We start from the raw sequence: 14,976 nt of genomic DNA, 5'->3' as shown, positions 1-14,976 counted from the left end.
TCAATATTCTCATATTAAATGTCTATAAATAAAATCAATTGGGTATAATACAAACCATTTAATGATTTTTTTACATCTGATAAACTATAACATGAAAAAATACACGATTTTTTTCATAATTATCGCATTTTAAAATCTTCCAAAATAAACTAAACTATAAGTAGTTCAAATGTACCATAAACACTAGAGTAAAAAACATCACTGCAACTGTTTAATACGCAGAACAAATAATATATTAATAAATGATAATAACCAATTCACAGATCAACATATTCATTTTTTTTTAGAAAATTTAACAAAATTTTATAACTAGTACATAACCCAAATTCAAAAACAGTGACAGCACAAAATTGCAATTGAAGAAATTGACAGTGACATGTAACATAGAATAATTATTTATCAGATTAAAATTTTTGTCAATGATAAATTATTATTTGACATTGACAAATGACAGATGAGCTTAAAAAAACGACAACAAGTATATTTATTATTCATATTTTAAGTGAAAAACTTATTTTCTTAATAAAAACTTAGTTAACTATGTAAATATTCACCACCTGTAAGTTTTTTTGAAATAATTAGTTATTATAATAATCAATCTTTGATAATTTATTGTATAATGATGAAATTGTGAAAACATTGGATTCAATTAAATATTTTCGTTAATATGAAATTTTAAGTTTTTCTACTTCTCAAATATTTTTTAACTTCCTGATCTTCCTGATCAATTTTCCAAAATTGGTTCTTTTTATTATTAGGTTATGTTTCCCTTAAGATCGATCATTTTAACATCAATAAAGTATTTACAGGGTGTCCACATAGGTTAAAGGAGTTGTAAGGTGTTGAGGAACATTGAAATTTGCCGTCACCAACAAAAAAAATGGTGGCACGTTTTAAGGATCTTATTCAAAAGTGTATCATTTAACTTAACGTCTGTGAAATGTTCGAAAACGTTGCTTTTTCCACAGAAATCGTTTGGAAATTGCTTATACTATCAAACTAAGCGGAATATACGGCGTGTCTCATCGAAAAAAGCAGGGTGAAACATTTTAAGGAGTCTTAATCGAAAGTGTATGGTGTATCTCATCGAAAAAGGGGACATCATTTAAAAATGTGTTATGTAACCAACCAGAGTTTGCTAGATGTTAAGAAACCTCATATTTTCTATAGGAATCGTTTGAAAGTTGCTATAAACTATAAAAAATATACAGGATGTCCCATTAGAAATAACTAATTCAGGATAACTGAAAAGTTATTTCTTTTTTTGAATTATTTTCTCAGTATTCGCGTTATACAGGTTAAACCATTGTTTTTGTATCATTTTATGATAATACTAGTTACAAGGAGATTCGTTTACATAGTTGCCGGTTCATTAAAAATTCCCTAAACCCAAAGAAAAATTCAGAAACGTTTTTGTGGTTATGTCTAAAGCTGGAATGGATTCAGTCTCGAGTTTCCCTTAAATTTAATCCCTCTCACTAATATTTGAACTAAATAATTGGATATGTACAGTTAGATCAAACTCTATCTTTGAATATCATCGCCGTTGGACCTTTAGGCGATAACAAAAATTCGAATTGCAATTCCATAGGTCGGACAATTTCGATTTCGAAATTTTTAACGATATTTTCGACGATAATAGGCAGAACATGTTCGATAAACCTTTTCCCCGGACATATTCTCCTCCCTATACCGAACGGACTCACCAAAAACGGCGAATTATTCAACGTGTAATTTTTCTGATCTTTCAACCATCTTTCCGGTCGGAATTCCGAAGCGTTCGGAAAATATTTTTCGTTTCGGCACGCGACGCCCGTTTGACAAATGACGACGCTTCCCGCTTTCACTTTGTAACCCGACAATTCGAGATCCTCTTCGGTTATTCTCGCTAAACAATTAGCTGTCGGTAGAACGCGGAAACTTTCCATGACGCAAGCTTTCAAATACGCCCCCGACGAATCTTCGAGGATCTTCTCCTGCGTACCGGGGTGTTTAGCTACGAGGTACAGTAAAAAAACGAGGCTGTTTTTTAACGTGTGAATACCTGGGAAGACGAAAGATTAGTTTTAGTATTAAAAAAAAAATGATTATAACTTACCGGCGGCTATGAAATCTACGATGGCGGCGGTTTTTTCTCTCTCGTCTATGTTGGCGTTGAGGACGGATTGGAATATGGCGCTCTCTTTGGTCGAATCTTCGACGTTTCGGATCAATTCCGAAGCTATATTGTAGATTGTTTCCTCGCTTTCGGCTAGCCGTTTATAGGCGGACGTTTTGAAGAATTTCCATATCGGTAAACCGAAATAAGTGTCCCTATAACGCGAAATAATACAGGGGATATACGAAAAATTATTTTAATTTCTATTTCCACCTTAAATAAATCAATTTCGGTTACTAATTCCGAAAAAAATTGACGTGGAACTAATTATCTCACCTTATAGCGATGAAATTTTGATGTATAGCCTCTGCTAGCATCTTAGCGATCTCGGATTCCTCTCCGGGCAACATAAATCCCAATCTCCGACCTAATACCAAAGCGCAAGATGTTTCTAACCCCATTTTATTGACGATTTCGTCCAAATCCGCGATTAAACTGTCATTTTGACGTTTCTGTTTAATCAAATTACAAAAATCTTCAGTTATAACTTGCATTTGTGGCAAGAAACCGTATATTGTTTTCGGACTCGTTATATTAGTTGTCAAAGATGTTCTCAGATGATGCCAAATCGTTCCTGAAACACAAACAACATTCATTCGAGTAGACCGTTATTATCGATCATAAAATCGAAACAATTTTATGTCAAACAATTGACATAAACGTCAGTAAGTAACGCAGCACGGAACATTCTTATCAATGCAAAAAAGAAGAAACAACGATTGACGTTTACTGCAATAAAAGACGTACAACGTTCTTTAGAATAAAATAAAAAAGAAGAATTCCTGCTAATTTTTTATGACGTCTCGACAAAGTTCAGTTCGTAGAAGTCTTTTTAAAAAAGAAAAAAAACTAAACGTGGATCATAGAGAGTATATGTCAAATGATTGACGTAAACGTCAATAGAAGACGTGGCACGGAACTTTTTTATTGATACAATAAAAAAAGAATAACAACTAATTTCTATGAGGGCCCAATAAAATTCGGTTCATACAAGTCTTATTAAAAAAGATTTATGCAATTATAAACAAAATTGAACATAGATCAAAGCGATTATATAACAAATGATTGATATAAACGTCAATAAAAGACGTAACACGAAATTTTCTTACGTACGTACAACGGAACGTTCTTATCGATACAATAAAAAAGAAGAGTTATGCAATAATAAACAAAATTAAACATAGATCATGAGTATATGTCAAATGATTGACGTAAACGTCAATAGAAAATGTGACGCTGAACTTTCTTATTGATACTATAAAAAAGAAGAAACAACGATTGACGTAAAAGGAAATAAAAGACGGATAACGGAAAGTTCTTATCGATACAATAAGATAGAAGAATTATGTAATTATAAACAAAATTAAACATAGATCATAGAGAGTAAACGTAAAAAGATTGACGTAAACGTCAATAGAAGATGCGGAACTTTCTTATTGTTACTATAAAAAAGAAGAAACGACGATTGAGGTAAACGGAAATAAAAGACGTACAACGGAACGTTCTTATCGATACAATAAAAAAGAATTATGTAATTATAAAAAAAATTAAACATAGATCATAGAGAGTACATGTCAAATGATTGACGTAAACGTTAATAGAAGATGTGACACGGAACTTTCTTGTTGATACAATAAAAAAGAAGAAACGACGATTGACGTAAACGGAAATAAAAGACGTACAACGGAACGTTCTTATCGATATAATAAAAAAGAAGAATTATGTAATTATAAAAAAAATTAAACATAGATCATAGAGAGTACATGTCAAATGATTGACGTAAACGTTAATAGAAGATGTGACACGGAACTTTCTTATTGATACTATAAAAAAGAAGAAACTACGATTGACGTACAACGGAACGTTCTTATACAATAAAAAAGAGAAACCAAACTAAAGTTTACGAAGCCTCAAGATACTTTAGTTTTCACAAGACTCTTGAAAAAATGAGAATTATACAATCATAAACAAAATCAGACGTAGAGTTGATGTCAAACAAATAAGAATATTAGTTTATCAAAGATCTGTAGGTAATTTCAACACTAATACATTAACTATATCAAATAACAAATTGCATACGTCAATTGACCAAAACAAAAAATAAGAGTTTAGTGTTTGACAAATGTTTAAATGCTTCAAACGTTAAATTATAATACTAATTAGTATAAGCAAGTGTAAATAAAATCAAAAATGAACCATAAATAGATTGGAAGTCAGATAAGTCACTAAAAAACAGGCCGAATAGCCCTGGCAGCTGAGGCCTTCCTAACCTTAAGAAGAAGAGTTACTTTTATTCATATTTCCAATATATATTCATAATATGCTTTATTTATTAGATTATATTAATCGAAAAATATGTATATAAAAAAGACGTAACACGGAAAGTTCTGATCGATATAATAAAAAAGAAGAAACACAGCTAATCCTTACCTTCAAGATAGTTCAGTTGAAACGCTCCTCTACGAAAAAGAAGAATTTAATAATTATAGATACATCGATAACTTTATGTTTACATCGTGACGTTTGTTTTTGTTTCTTCTTCTTTTTATCAAGATAACGAGCCGCCGATGGTTTTAAAACATGTTAAAATTATACCAGTATTTCCGGATATATTATATTATGTTTTATGTATGCCGGAGTGATATGACGTACATTTTTTTTTAAAATAAACTTATCTGTTTGTGTTTGTCATATTTTTCAACATAAATACTAATAATAGATTGCTGTTATAATTGTTGTTGTAATATTTACTCAGAGAGATAAAGGGCGAACACGAATAAAGAATATTTTTAAAATCTAACAACCTCCAGACAAATTGTAAACATTTTTATTTAAACAATCCACTTAAAATAATTATAAACAGAGTGGATCATAGAAAAATGCTAAAAGAACGTCAACTTTGAGGTTATTTCTTATTGCGTGATCGCATATATCCGGAGGGGCGCGGGAGATATGTCAATCGATAGCGCATCGTGCGTTGTTCGCGCGTGAGTTTTACCAAAACGGTTATTCGGCGACTCTAGCACATTGTTCGTCACTTAAATGATCCGCCAGGCGCCCGATTAATTGGAAAATGGGTCCAGAAGTTTGATGAGAACTCTGGGCTTGCAAACTCTTCTAGAAATAGTGTTCGTGACGAGCTTGATTTGTCTATTCGGAAGCGTATTGTAGCTTTAAACGGGCATAGATCATTCGCATTTCAAATTTGAGCGATTTCAACGTTTACCACCATCTTGTTTTGCCATGAGCTCATTTTTATCAAAATGGCCGCCACTGGAGTGCAACCAGTTCAGAAATCGTCCACATTAGCATAAACATGTGCCTTTACCGTAAAAATGCTGAGAACATGGACAAAACACGTTTTCCTAGCAAATTGATCTCCAAAAGAAGTGATATAAGTTGGCTTCCACGCAGTCCCGGATTCAACAGCTATAGATTTTTTTCCTGTGGGATTATGTCGAATCTGAATTGTAAGCCAACAAATTGACTTCCCGGGTACATTTAAAAGGAAAATAAATGCCTGGAGAGCAACGGGCTAAGTATTTAAACACGCGACAAACATTTTTTGAGACACTTGTACTTACCTTGTTCGTTGACTAGTCCGGTACTGGCGTATCTATCTGGTCTGCTCCTTCTGTATTCTACTACTGCCTCCGTAGGAGGTCGTATCGGATATTTCCCGGTGCTTTTGAAAACTTTCTCGATATCGATTTTTTCATAAACGCTTATAACCGGAATATTAAAAAGCGCTTCTTCTTTCACTATCGGTCCGTATTTTTCGTACATTTCCACGTAAAATTCGTGGATTTTCCCGAAACTATAACCTCCGAAGGTAAACATCCACCTCGTTCCGAGGAAGGGTAACGATAAAGGCCCCGGTATATCATGTACGTTATTTCGTAGACAATCTATATTTTTACGATTCCACCAAGGCGGTCCATAACCGAATAATATGAAAGCTACGATGACGAAGATGTAATTGAAAGTGCTGAACGAAAATATGATTTCGTTTATCATCTGAAACAAACATTCAAAAAAATTTAACAATCCAAAAAAACCCCTTCCATTTAATTCTCCCATATTTCTGCAACTTCCTCTTTCGTCTTATACGTCACCGCCTTTTTTATCTTATTCATCCTAAACCTATTTCTAACCTAGAAATTCTAAACAGAACGTAATTCCTTTCTTTCTATCTCTCTATCCCTCCCCATTTCACTGAACCGCGAGATTATTCTCTTTTATCCCATTTACATCCTTTCGCCCTTCTTCTAAACCTAATTCGGACGTTCTAATTGAAAAATCCAACTCTTCTTCTCTGTTTCCCTTTCTATTCTACTCTTATTCGTCTTCTGAACTTTCTACTTCTCTCTCTCTCTATTCCCCTTTTGTCTTTTCTTTTTTTCTTTTTCTTCTTCTTTTTTCCCTCTTTTTAGAGCTCTCTTCCATTCCTCCCGATTATGTTTTAATATATTAATTTTAAAAAAACTCTTTCCTTTTTCTCCTCGCTATTTTTCTCCTAACCTTAAAATTAGATAATATGATCGACTTCTCTCACTTTCTGTTCTTTTTCCTTTCTCTTCTCTCTCTCTCTCTCTCTCTCTCTCTCTCTCTCTCTCCTCTCGACTCTATTTTTAACATTTGAATTTAAAAAAAATCACAGTTTTGCCCCTTCTCCCTTTTGTCACTTTCTCCTTCTTCTACCCTTCTCTGTTCTTCTCCTATTCGCCCTAACCCTCTTTTTAATATTCAGATTGGAAAATATTATCACTTGTTTTACTTCTCTCTCTCTTTGTCTTCTTCTCTTTTCTTTTTCTTTTGTTTCTAGCCATCTCCCACCCCTATTATCACTATATTTATCCTTCAAATTTAAAGATATATTTATTTTTTCATCCCCTACTATTTTTGGTCACTTTCTCCTTCTTCTACATTTTTATATTCCTCTCCTATTCACTTTAAGCCCCTTTTGCATCTCAAAATTGGAAAATTTCCTCTCATGATTTAGTTATCTCTTTTTTTTTTCTTTTCACTTTCTGTATAGCACCCTGACCCTATACTTAACCTTTAAAATAAAAAAAAACAAAATTTCTTCCTCTCGTTCTCTCTTTTTTACTTTCTTCTTCTTCTCCTAACCTTTCCTATTTGCCCTAACCCTATTTTTAATTTTCTTTGTGAACACAATTCATTCATACGAAATTAAAATTAATTCCAATGAAAGTTAGAACAACTAAAATATTGAACGTATCTCTAAAAACGTAACACTCAGTATATATAGTTTAGATAAAACAACCACTTGTCGTTAAAAAAATGCATTTAGAAGTTTATTGAATATTTCAAAAATTCTGGATACGATTTGAGGAATTACCCCAACGCGCAGAATCTAAAATAGATTTAAAGCGTGCGGAAATATTGGAAAACAGTTAGAAAGGGGTCGAGAGTTTCCTAGGTAACCGTACACAAATCTCTCCGCAGCCTTTCTGCCACCAGTACGTGAAAACTGGGTATCAAAAAAATACGAAGAGGATTTTCATTTTTTAATATCGAAATAATTCCATAAAGATTACACGCACTGTATAATAAATAGTTGATTGGATTATTTATATTCTATAGTTAAATGTGTGTACGTTTTTGAGATGCTTTATTTATAAATAATGTTTTTAAAATAATAATAAATTTTTATTATTCAAAATGAATATTTGAACTTGAAAGAAGCTACTCACTTTTCTGTAAAATGTCGTCTTTTGTTAGAGATCGTTATCGAGGCAAAACGTACCAAGAACCTGAAACTTCCTTATCACTATCTTTCAAAAAAAAAAAAAAATTACAACCAGACACAACAAAAAGTTATCTAGATTCGGAACACAATGCCACTCGTCTCAGAATAGAAAATTTTCTACTGTTTATCTAGAATGCACACGTAGTATCCTCGAAAACAAAAAAATTCGACGCGTGTTTTCTTTTAGCTTTGAAATGGAAAAAAAAATAAAAGAAAAAAAAATGTAAACTTTTTGTTTCGTTACTAACCTTGACGCCGGTAACTCGGACGGAACACTGAAGTAAAACTTGACAATTACTATGAATGAAGCTGTCTTATCTCCAATCTCGTCAGGATTTTGATAGGGGAGTCAAATCGTACTGGGTGGACCAAGCCACCGGGATATATCAACCCTAATTTTCGTAAACACCGTGAAATAAAAATTTTATTCGATTGTTCCTATAAATATTTGACAGTCGAATCCAGTGGCGTAGGCAAATAGTTGCATACAATAAAAATCCAGTGGCGTAGTAACCATTCAGAATTTCTTCCATCAAATTCAGTGGCGTCGTCAAACATTCGAAAGGAATATAAATCCAGTGGCGTAGCCAACCATTCGGCATTTCTTCAACCAAATTCAGTAGTGTCGTCAAATATTTGCATGAAATATAAATCCAGTGGCGTAGTCAACCGTTTAGTATATCTTCAACCAAATCCAGTAGCGTCGTCAAATATTTGGATAAAATATGAATCCAGTGGCGTGCTAAACCATTTGGCATTTCTTCAACCAAATCCAGTAGCGTCGTCAAATATTTGGATAAAATATGAATCCAGTGGCGTAGTCAACCATTCGGCATTTCTTCAACCAAATTCATTGGCGTCGTCAAACATTCGGAAGGAATATAAATCCAGTGGCGTGCTCAACCATTTGGCATTTCTTCAACCAAATCCAGTGGCGTCATCAAATATTTGGATAAAATATAAAACCAAGGGCGTAGTCAAACATTCGGCATTTCTTCAACCAAATCCAGTGGCGTCGTCATATATTTGCATGAAATATAAATCCAGTGGCGTAGTTAACCGTTTGGTATATCTTCAACCAAATCCAGTGGCGTCGTCAAATATTTGGATAAAATATAAAACCAAGGGCGTAGTCAAACATTCGGCATTTCTTCAACCAAATTCATTGGCGTCGTCAAACATTCGGAAGGAATATAAATCCAGTGGCGTGCTCAACCATTTGGCATTTCTTCAACCAAATTCAGTGGCGTCATCATATATTTGCATGAAATATAAATTCAGTGGCGTAGTCAAACATTCGAAATTTTTTAACCAAAACCAGTACCGTAATTAAACTAAAAGAATTTTCATATATTCAAATCCAGTGGCGTATTTTTTATATAGAATAATTTGGGAATTTTTTCATTTATTTCTTTTTTGCACCATCTAACATCGTCTATTAAAAATCAAATTTATTTCTATAATTAAAAATTGTATATTTTTTGGATAAATATCATTAAGATAAATAGGGTCACGAGTTTATCTTTCGAAATATTCGTATAATGACGAAAAAAAAAATTTTTTTTATATGACATAAAACGTGTTTTGGTAATAATTATGTTTTTGTTTGATGTCCTCTGACTTCTTAGATAGGGTGTGGTAAAAAAAGAGAAAATTTACATCGAAACGTTCCAAAATAATTTTTGAAATATAAATTTCATTTATCTGTACTTCTAATTCGTCAATTTCCAATTTACGACGAATCGAATTCGTCAATAATTAAAAAATGAAGTTCAAGTTATAAATTTTAGGAGCTCTAGCTCTTCAACTACTACCATTATTAAGTAAAACGAATATAATGGAATCAGTACCGGAATACATCAACGATTTTTACGTATTTAATATAATAGACGAGCTCTAACTCCTCAAACATCAAAAATTCTCATTTCCCACAACGAAACCCATCAAATAATGACGTATGAATCGAGATTCAAAAATATTCAATTTTAGCCAGCTCTAGCTCTTCAACTATTACCAATTTCAACGTAAAACTATGGAATTTAGGAGCTCTAGCTCTTCAACTACTACCATTAATAAGTAAAACTATAGAATTCATCATAGAATGGCTATAATGGAATCAGTACAAGAATATATCAAAGATTTTTATGTATTAACGTAAATGTTGAGCTTTTACTGCTGAAATATCAAAAATTTTCATTTCACGCAGCGAAACTCATCAAATAGTGACGTAGGAATCGTAATTCAATAATAATCAATTTTGGCGATCACTAGCTCCTCAATTAATACCAATATCAACGTAAAACTTTAGAATTCATCGTAGAATAAATATAATGGAATCGGTACAGGAATATAACAAAATGCTTTTACGTATTTAATATAATTGACGAGCTCTAACTCCTCAAACATAAAAAATTCTCATTTCTTACAACGAAACTTATCAAATAGTGACGTAGGATTCGGAATTCAATAATAATGAATTTTGGCGAACTATATAATTAAACATAGAATCAATCAGAACAGAAATATATCAAAAATTCTTACGTATTTAACGTAATTGACGAGCTCTAATTCCTCAAACATCAAAAATTTTCACTTACCACTAGTAAATATATCATAGAATGAATAAAAGATAATACATGCTGGAATATATCAAATATTACAACATATTTGGCGTAATTGACGAGTTTTAGCTCATCAAATATTCAAAATTTCTGTTTTCCAACGTCAAAATTCGTCTACAAACGTTTCGGGGATATGAATCGAAGAAAAATATAAAAAGTAAATTGTAATCTGAATTTCAAGGAGCTCTAGCTCTTTAACTAATACTATCATCGGGTAAATAATTTTGTTAATTATTTCAATTATCAAAAAAATATGAAAATTATATATTATTATAGAAAACTGTCTGTTAGATAATTTGAAAACTCGTCAAATCAAAATAATCGATTAAATGAATTGTTTTGTTTTTTTTTTTTTCGAATAGATGAGGAGCTCCAGCTCGTCAAAGTTGTAATCGTAAATATTATATTACGGTACGTAAATAATTCCGTATTCCGTATAATATATTTAGATATATATATATATATATATATATATATATATATATATATATATATATATATATATATATATATATATATATATATATATAGGTAGTATTCGATGTAAAACTATTTGTATTGAACGGTCAATTGGATTTCTCGAAATTCAAATCGAACAATTCGCAACAAAAAAAGTATTAATCTGCTGAAAAACGACGTCACTAACCTGCAACGGAGAAAAATGCAAACGTTTCGCCTTTCTCGTAAAAAAAACACACGATATCACAGTTTCACAACCGGCCAACAACACTCATCATTTCACACGATGATGATGACGAGATAGATTTTATTTGATCTAAGAATCTGCCAAGTCGATGGAGGATAGTTCAATACCCAGCCGTAGTTATGAGAGACTCATTTAAAACGGAAGTTTGACCAGCTCAAACTGAACACATTGTCGGAATGCGTTTGATTGTAATCGACTGTTTTTCCTTTTCGTTTGCGTTTATTTTTTTTTCCTACGTAATTTATTTTTCTATATAAAGGGAGCCTCATTATTGCGGTTTACGTTACCACCCCCGACAACTATTATTTAGTATACAGGGGGAGGTATTCCTCACGTTATTCATAATAAATCGATGATGTTTTATTTGACGTATATAGGGTGTAGAAAAAAAAATGGTAAGAGTGAAAATGAACGAGAAGAATTAGTTGGAAATTAAAGAAATTGAAATTATCGAAAAAGTATATGGAAAATAGAAGTTTAATGAAAAAGTATTCATAAGTAGAAAAAAAAAATAATAAAATCGATTTGATATGTAATTAAAGTAATTAGAATTGATAGGAACTGATCAAAATTAAGAAAATATTAGTGGAAATGAAGTAGAATGAAGAAAATTGAATGAAACAGTTTTGTAGAAAAGAAAAAATTTAATATTTAAATGGAGAAAACTTAGGAAAATCGAAAAGATTTTAGTGAAATGATGAAAAACAAATTAGCTCTAGAAAGAAACTTTATTGTTACGGAAAAATGAGGTATTTAATTGAAAATTGTATGAAAACATGTTGAAACCGATTAAAAATGGACAAACTATCTTTATATTGATTGAAAATATAAGGAAATGAGCGTAAAACCAATTATAATAATAAAAAAATGGATGAAAATGAGTATGAATAAAAAATAACAGTTTCGAAGTTGTTTAAAATGAGGCCCATCTCTATACTTGAATCAAAACTTGAAAAACTAATAAAATTAGCGTAACTTCAGTTAAATTAACTAATGAAACGATAATTAATTAAAACTCCGAAATAACGGTTAATGGTTATTCAAAATTTGACTCATCTCTATAATTGAATAAGAATTTCGAAAACTAGCTCCAAAAAAATGAAAATTAGCATAAAAACAGTTGAAATAACGAATGAAACGAGGAAAATCAATAAAAATTCCAAAATAACGGTTAATGGTTAGATGAAATGCGACCCATATCTAGGATCAAATAAAAATTTTGAAAATTAGCTGTATATAAATGAAAATCGGCAAAAAACAGTTAAAATAACGAATAAAACTAGGAAAATCAATCAAAACTACAAAATAACTGTTAATGGTTATTTAAAATATGACCCATCTCTATAAATGAATAAGAATTTCGAAAATAAGATGTAAATAAATGAAAATTAGCATAGAATCATTTAAAATAACGAAAATTGATTAAAATTCCAAAATAACAGTTAATTGTTATTTAAAATGCGACCCATCTCTATAATTGAATAAAAAAATTCAAAAATTAGCTGAAAATAAATGAAAATCAGCATAAAAACAGTTGAAATAACGAATGAAACTTTAAAAATTATTCAAAGCTCCAAAAAAACTGTTTATAGTTACTGGAACTACGAGATGCTATTTCGCTGATATTGGAAATTTTAACCTTCTTTATAATGGATAAAAATTGGAAAGGAAACTCAAAAGAATATTAAAATCTGTTAAATTAACTAATAAAACAAACAAAAGTATATGAAACTCCAAAATAACAGTTTTCCTGTTATTTAAATTTTAACCCATCTCTATTAAATAAGTTAACACTATTTTTATAAACATATTTGAACTTGAACTGGTTAAATTTCAAACTTGAACAAAAACAATCGTTAGTTTACTTTCTATCACTAATAGAAATAGTGAAAGGTATGGTCGTTTATACGAGGATCATACAAAAAATTACTTCGCTCCCAAATCAATTTACTAATTCTAATATTTCGACAAAAAAAAGATGTAGAAATATCCTCGTATAATGAAATACTTTATTTAGACATGACAAGGATGTCCCCCACCGAGTATATATTATCTGTCTTGTGTCTTGTGAAGTCCAAAGAAAAGGGTCTCGTACCCTGCACCCGCATGTTGTGGCAGGTGTGCGGGGGTGACGCAGACACGTCAAAGGCGCGCATAACATAAAATTAAAAAAACCCATCTGGGTACTTTTTATTCGATTCGTCTATTTTCACGATAATTCAGTATTGTCACTGATTTTTAGTTCGAAACATAGTAACAAACAGCGCTACCTTTATTATTTTCCTCTTGATATAGATACAATCGAGATAAAGGATGAAAGTTTGGCATCACCGCAAATATATTATTGACGTTTAACCTCACCGTTTTATTTATTATATTGTTTACGAAAGTTTAGAACGAAAACAAACAACAAATTAACCAAAACAGAATATAGTTAGTTAAATAATTAGTTTTGGAGTACACGTACGATTGGTTTGGTTACCAGAAAGCGAATGGGTTAGTAAGCAGGGTCAAGGACAATTCTTTTGATTGTATAATACGCCAACAATTATCGTTATTGAAGAATATCCAGACAATGGCGAGTCGACTCACGAATCGTTTTATAATAAAATCGATTTTTTTTTTAAACAAGGAAGTAATAATATGAGCGTATTCGCTTCGACGTAATTAATAAAAATAATTTTCCAATAAAACTTTTGTTAAATCAGTGACTCTCAAACTTTTACCAGTGGGTATGTGTTTAGACAGTTAGAACGAGTGAAAACACTTATAAACTAAGTGGAAGCAAGCAAAAATAATTAGGATGTATTGAAAATGTTTAAGAAAAAAAACTACTGGAACATAGAAAAAACCGTCTGGAATTGTACTGAAATCAAATAGAACTGCTATAAAATGAGTGAAAGGGGTTGAAAATTGAGAAAAATGAGTTGAAATTAAGTGAAAATTATTCATTACAGCTGATATTACTTTAGAACCACTCGAAAATGTATGAAATCGGCTGAAAACAAAGAAAAACCAATTCAAATAAAACTGAAAACTGTTTTAAATACAGAATTAGCTAAGAAATGAGTGAGAAGTACTAAAAACAGAAGAAATCTAGTTGAATTAAAGTGAAAAGTTTTCAATGCTGCAGAAATTAGCTTTAAACTGCTGAAAAATAAGTGAAAAAGGATGAAAACAGAAGAAAACAAGTTGAAATAAAGTGAAAACTATTCAATGTAGCAAAACTATCTTCAAACTGCTATAAAATTAGTAAAAGGAGCTGAAAACAAAGGGAAATAAAGTGAAAACTGTTTCATACACCTGAAATTATCTCAGAGCTAAAAATATTAAGTGAAAAGGGCTGAAAACGAATTGAAATAAAGTGAAAACTGGTCAATGTCGCAAAAATTAGTCTAGAACCTAGAAAACAATTTGAAATTAAGTGAAAACTATTCAATGCAGCAGAAATTCGCTTTAAACTGCTATAAAATGAGTGAAAAGGATGAAAATTGATAAAACAAGTTGAAATAAAGTGTGACCTGTTCCATATTCCTGAAAACACCTTAGAACTGAAAGAAAATGAGTTAAAAGGACTGATAACGGAAAGAAACTAGTTGAAATAGAGTGAAAACTGTTCAATGCAGCAAAAATTAGCTTAGAACTGCTATAAAATGAGTGAAGGGGCTGAAATCAAAGGAAAATAAATTGAAATAAAGTGAAAACTGTTTCATATAAC

General features: G+C 31.2%; 1 protein-coding gene across 3 annotated transcripts; it reads right to left on the bottom strand.

The window, feature by feature from the left end:
• Window positions 1–43: 43 nt before the first annotated feature.
• On the bottom strand, window positions 44–11,446 carry LOC130901102 (ecdysone 20-monooxygenase). 3 transcript variants are annotated; one of them, XM_057812201.1, is made up of 6 exons: window positions 8,180–8,351; window positions 7,876–7,935; window positions 5,743–6,175; window positions 2,435–2,732; window positions 2,099–2,313; window positions 44–2,044 (listed from the first exon to the last, which is right to left on the bottom strand). In XM_057812201.1, the coding sequence occupies exons 3-6, from the start codon at window positions 6,173–6,175 to the stop codon at window positions 1,518–1,520; spliced, it is 1,473 nt and encodes a 490-aa protein (XP_057668184.1). In that variant the 5' UTR covers window positions 7,876–7,935; window positions 8,180–8,351; the 3' UTR covers window positions 44–1,517. The 3 variants fall into 3 exon arrangements, with proteins under 3 accessions (XP_057668184.1, XP_057668185.1, XP_057668183.1); XM_057812202.1 differs by lacking the exons at window positions 7,876–7,935; window positions 8,180–8,351 and adding an exon at window positions 11,199–11,446; XM_057812200.1 differs by lacking the exon at window positions 7,876–7,935 and having other exon boundaries at window positions 8,180–8,423.
• Window positions 11,447–14,976: the final 3,530 nt, after the last annotated feature.

This window comes from Diorhabda carinulata, chromosome X, assembly GCF_026250575.1.
Source record: "Diorhabda carinulata isolate Delta chromosome X, icDioCari1.1, whole genome shotgun sequence".
Taxonomy (NCBI): domain Eukaryota; kingdom Metazoa; phylum Arthropoda; class Insecta; order Coleoptera; family Chrysomelidae; genus Diorhabda; species Diorhabda carinulata.
Note: the sequence above shows the minus strand (reverse complement) of the source record. Positions and strands in the feature narration are given on the sequence as shown.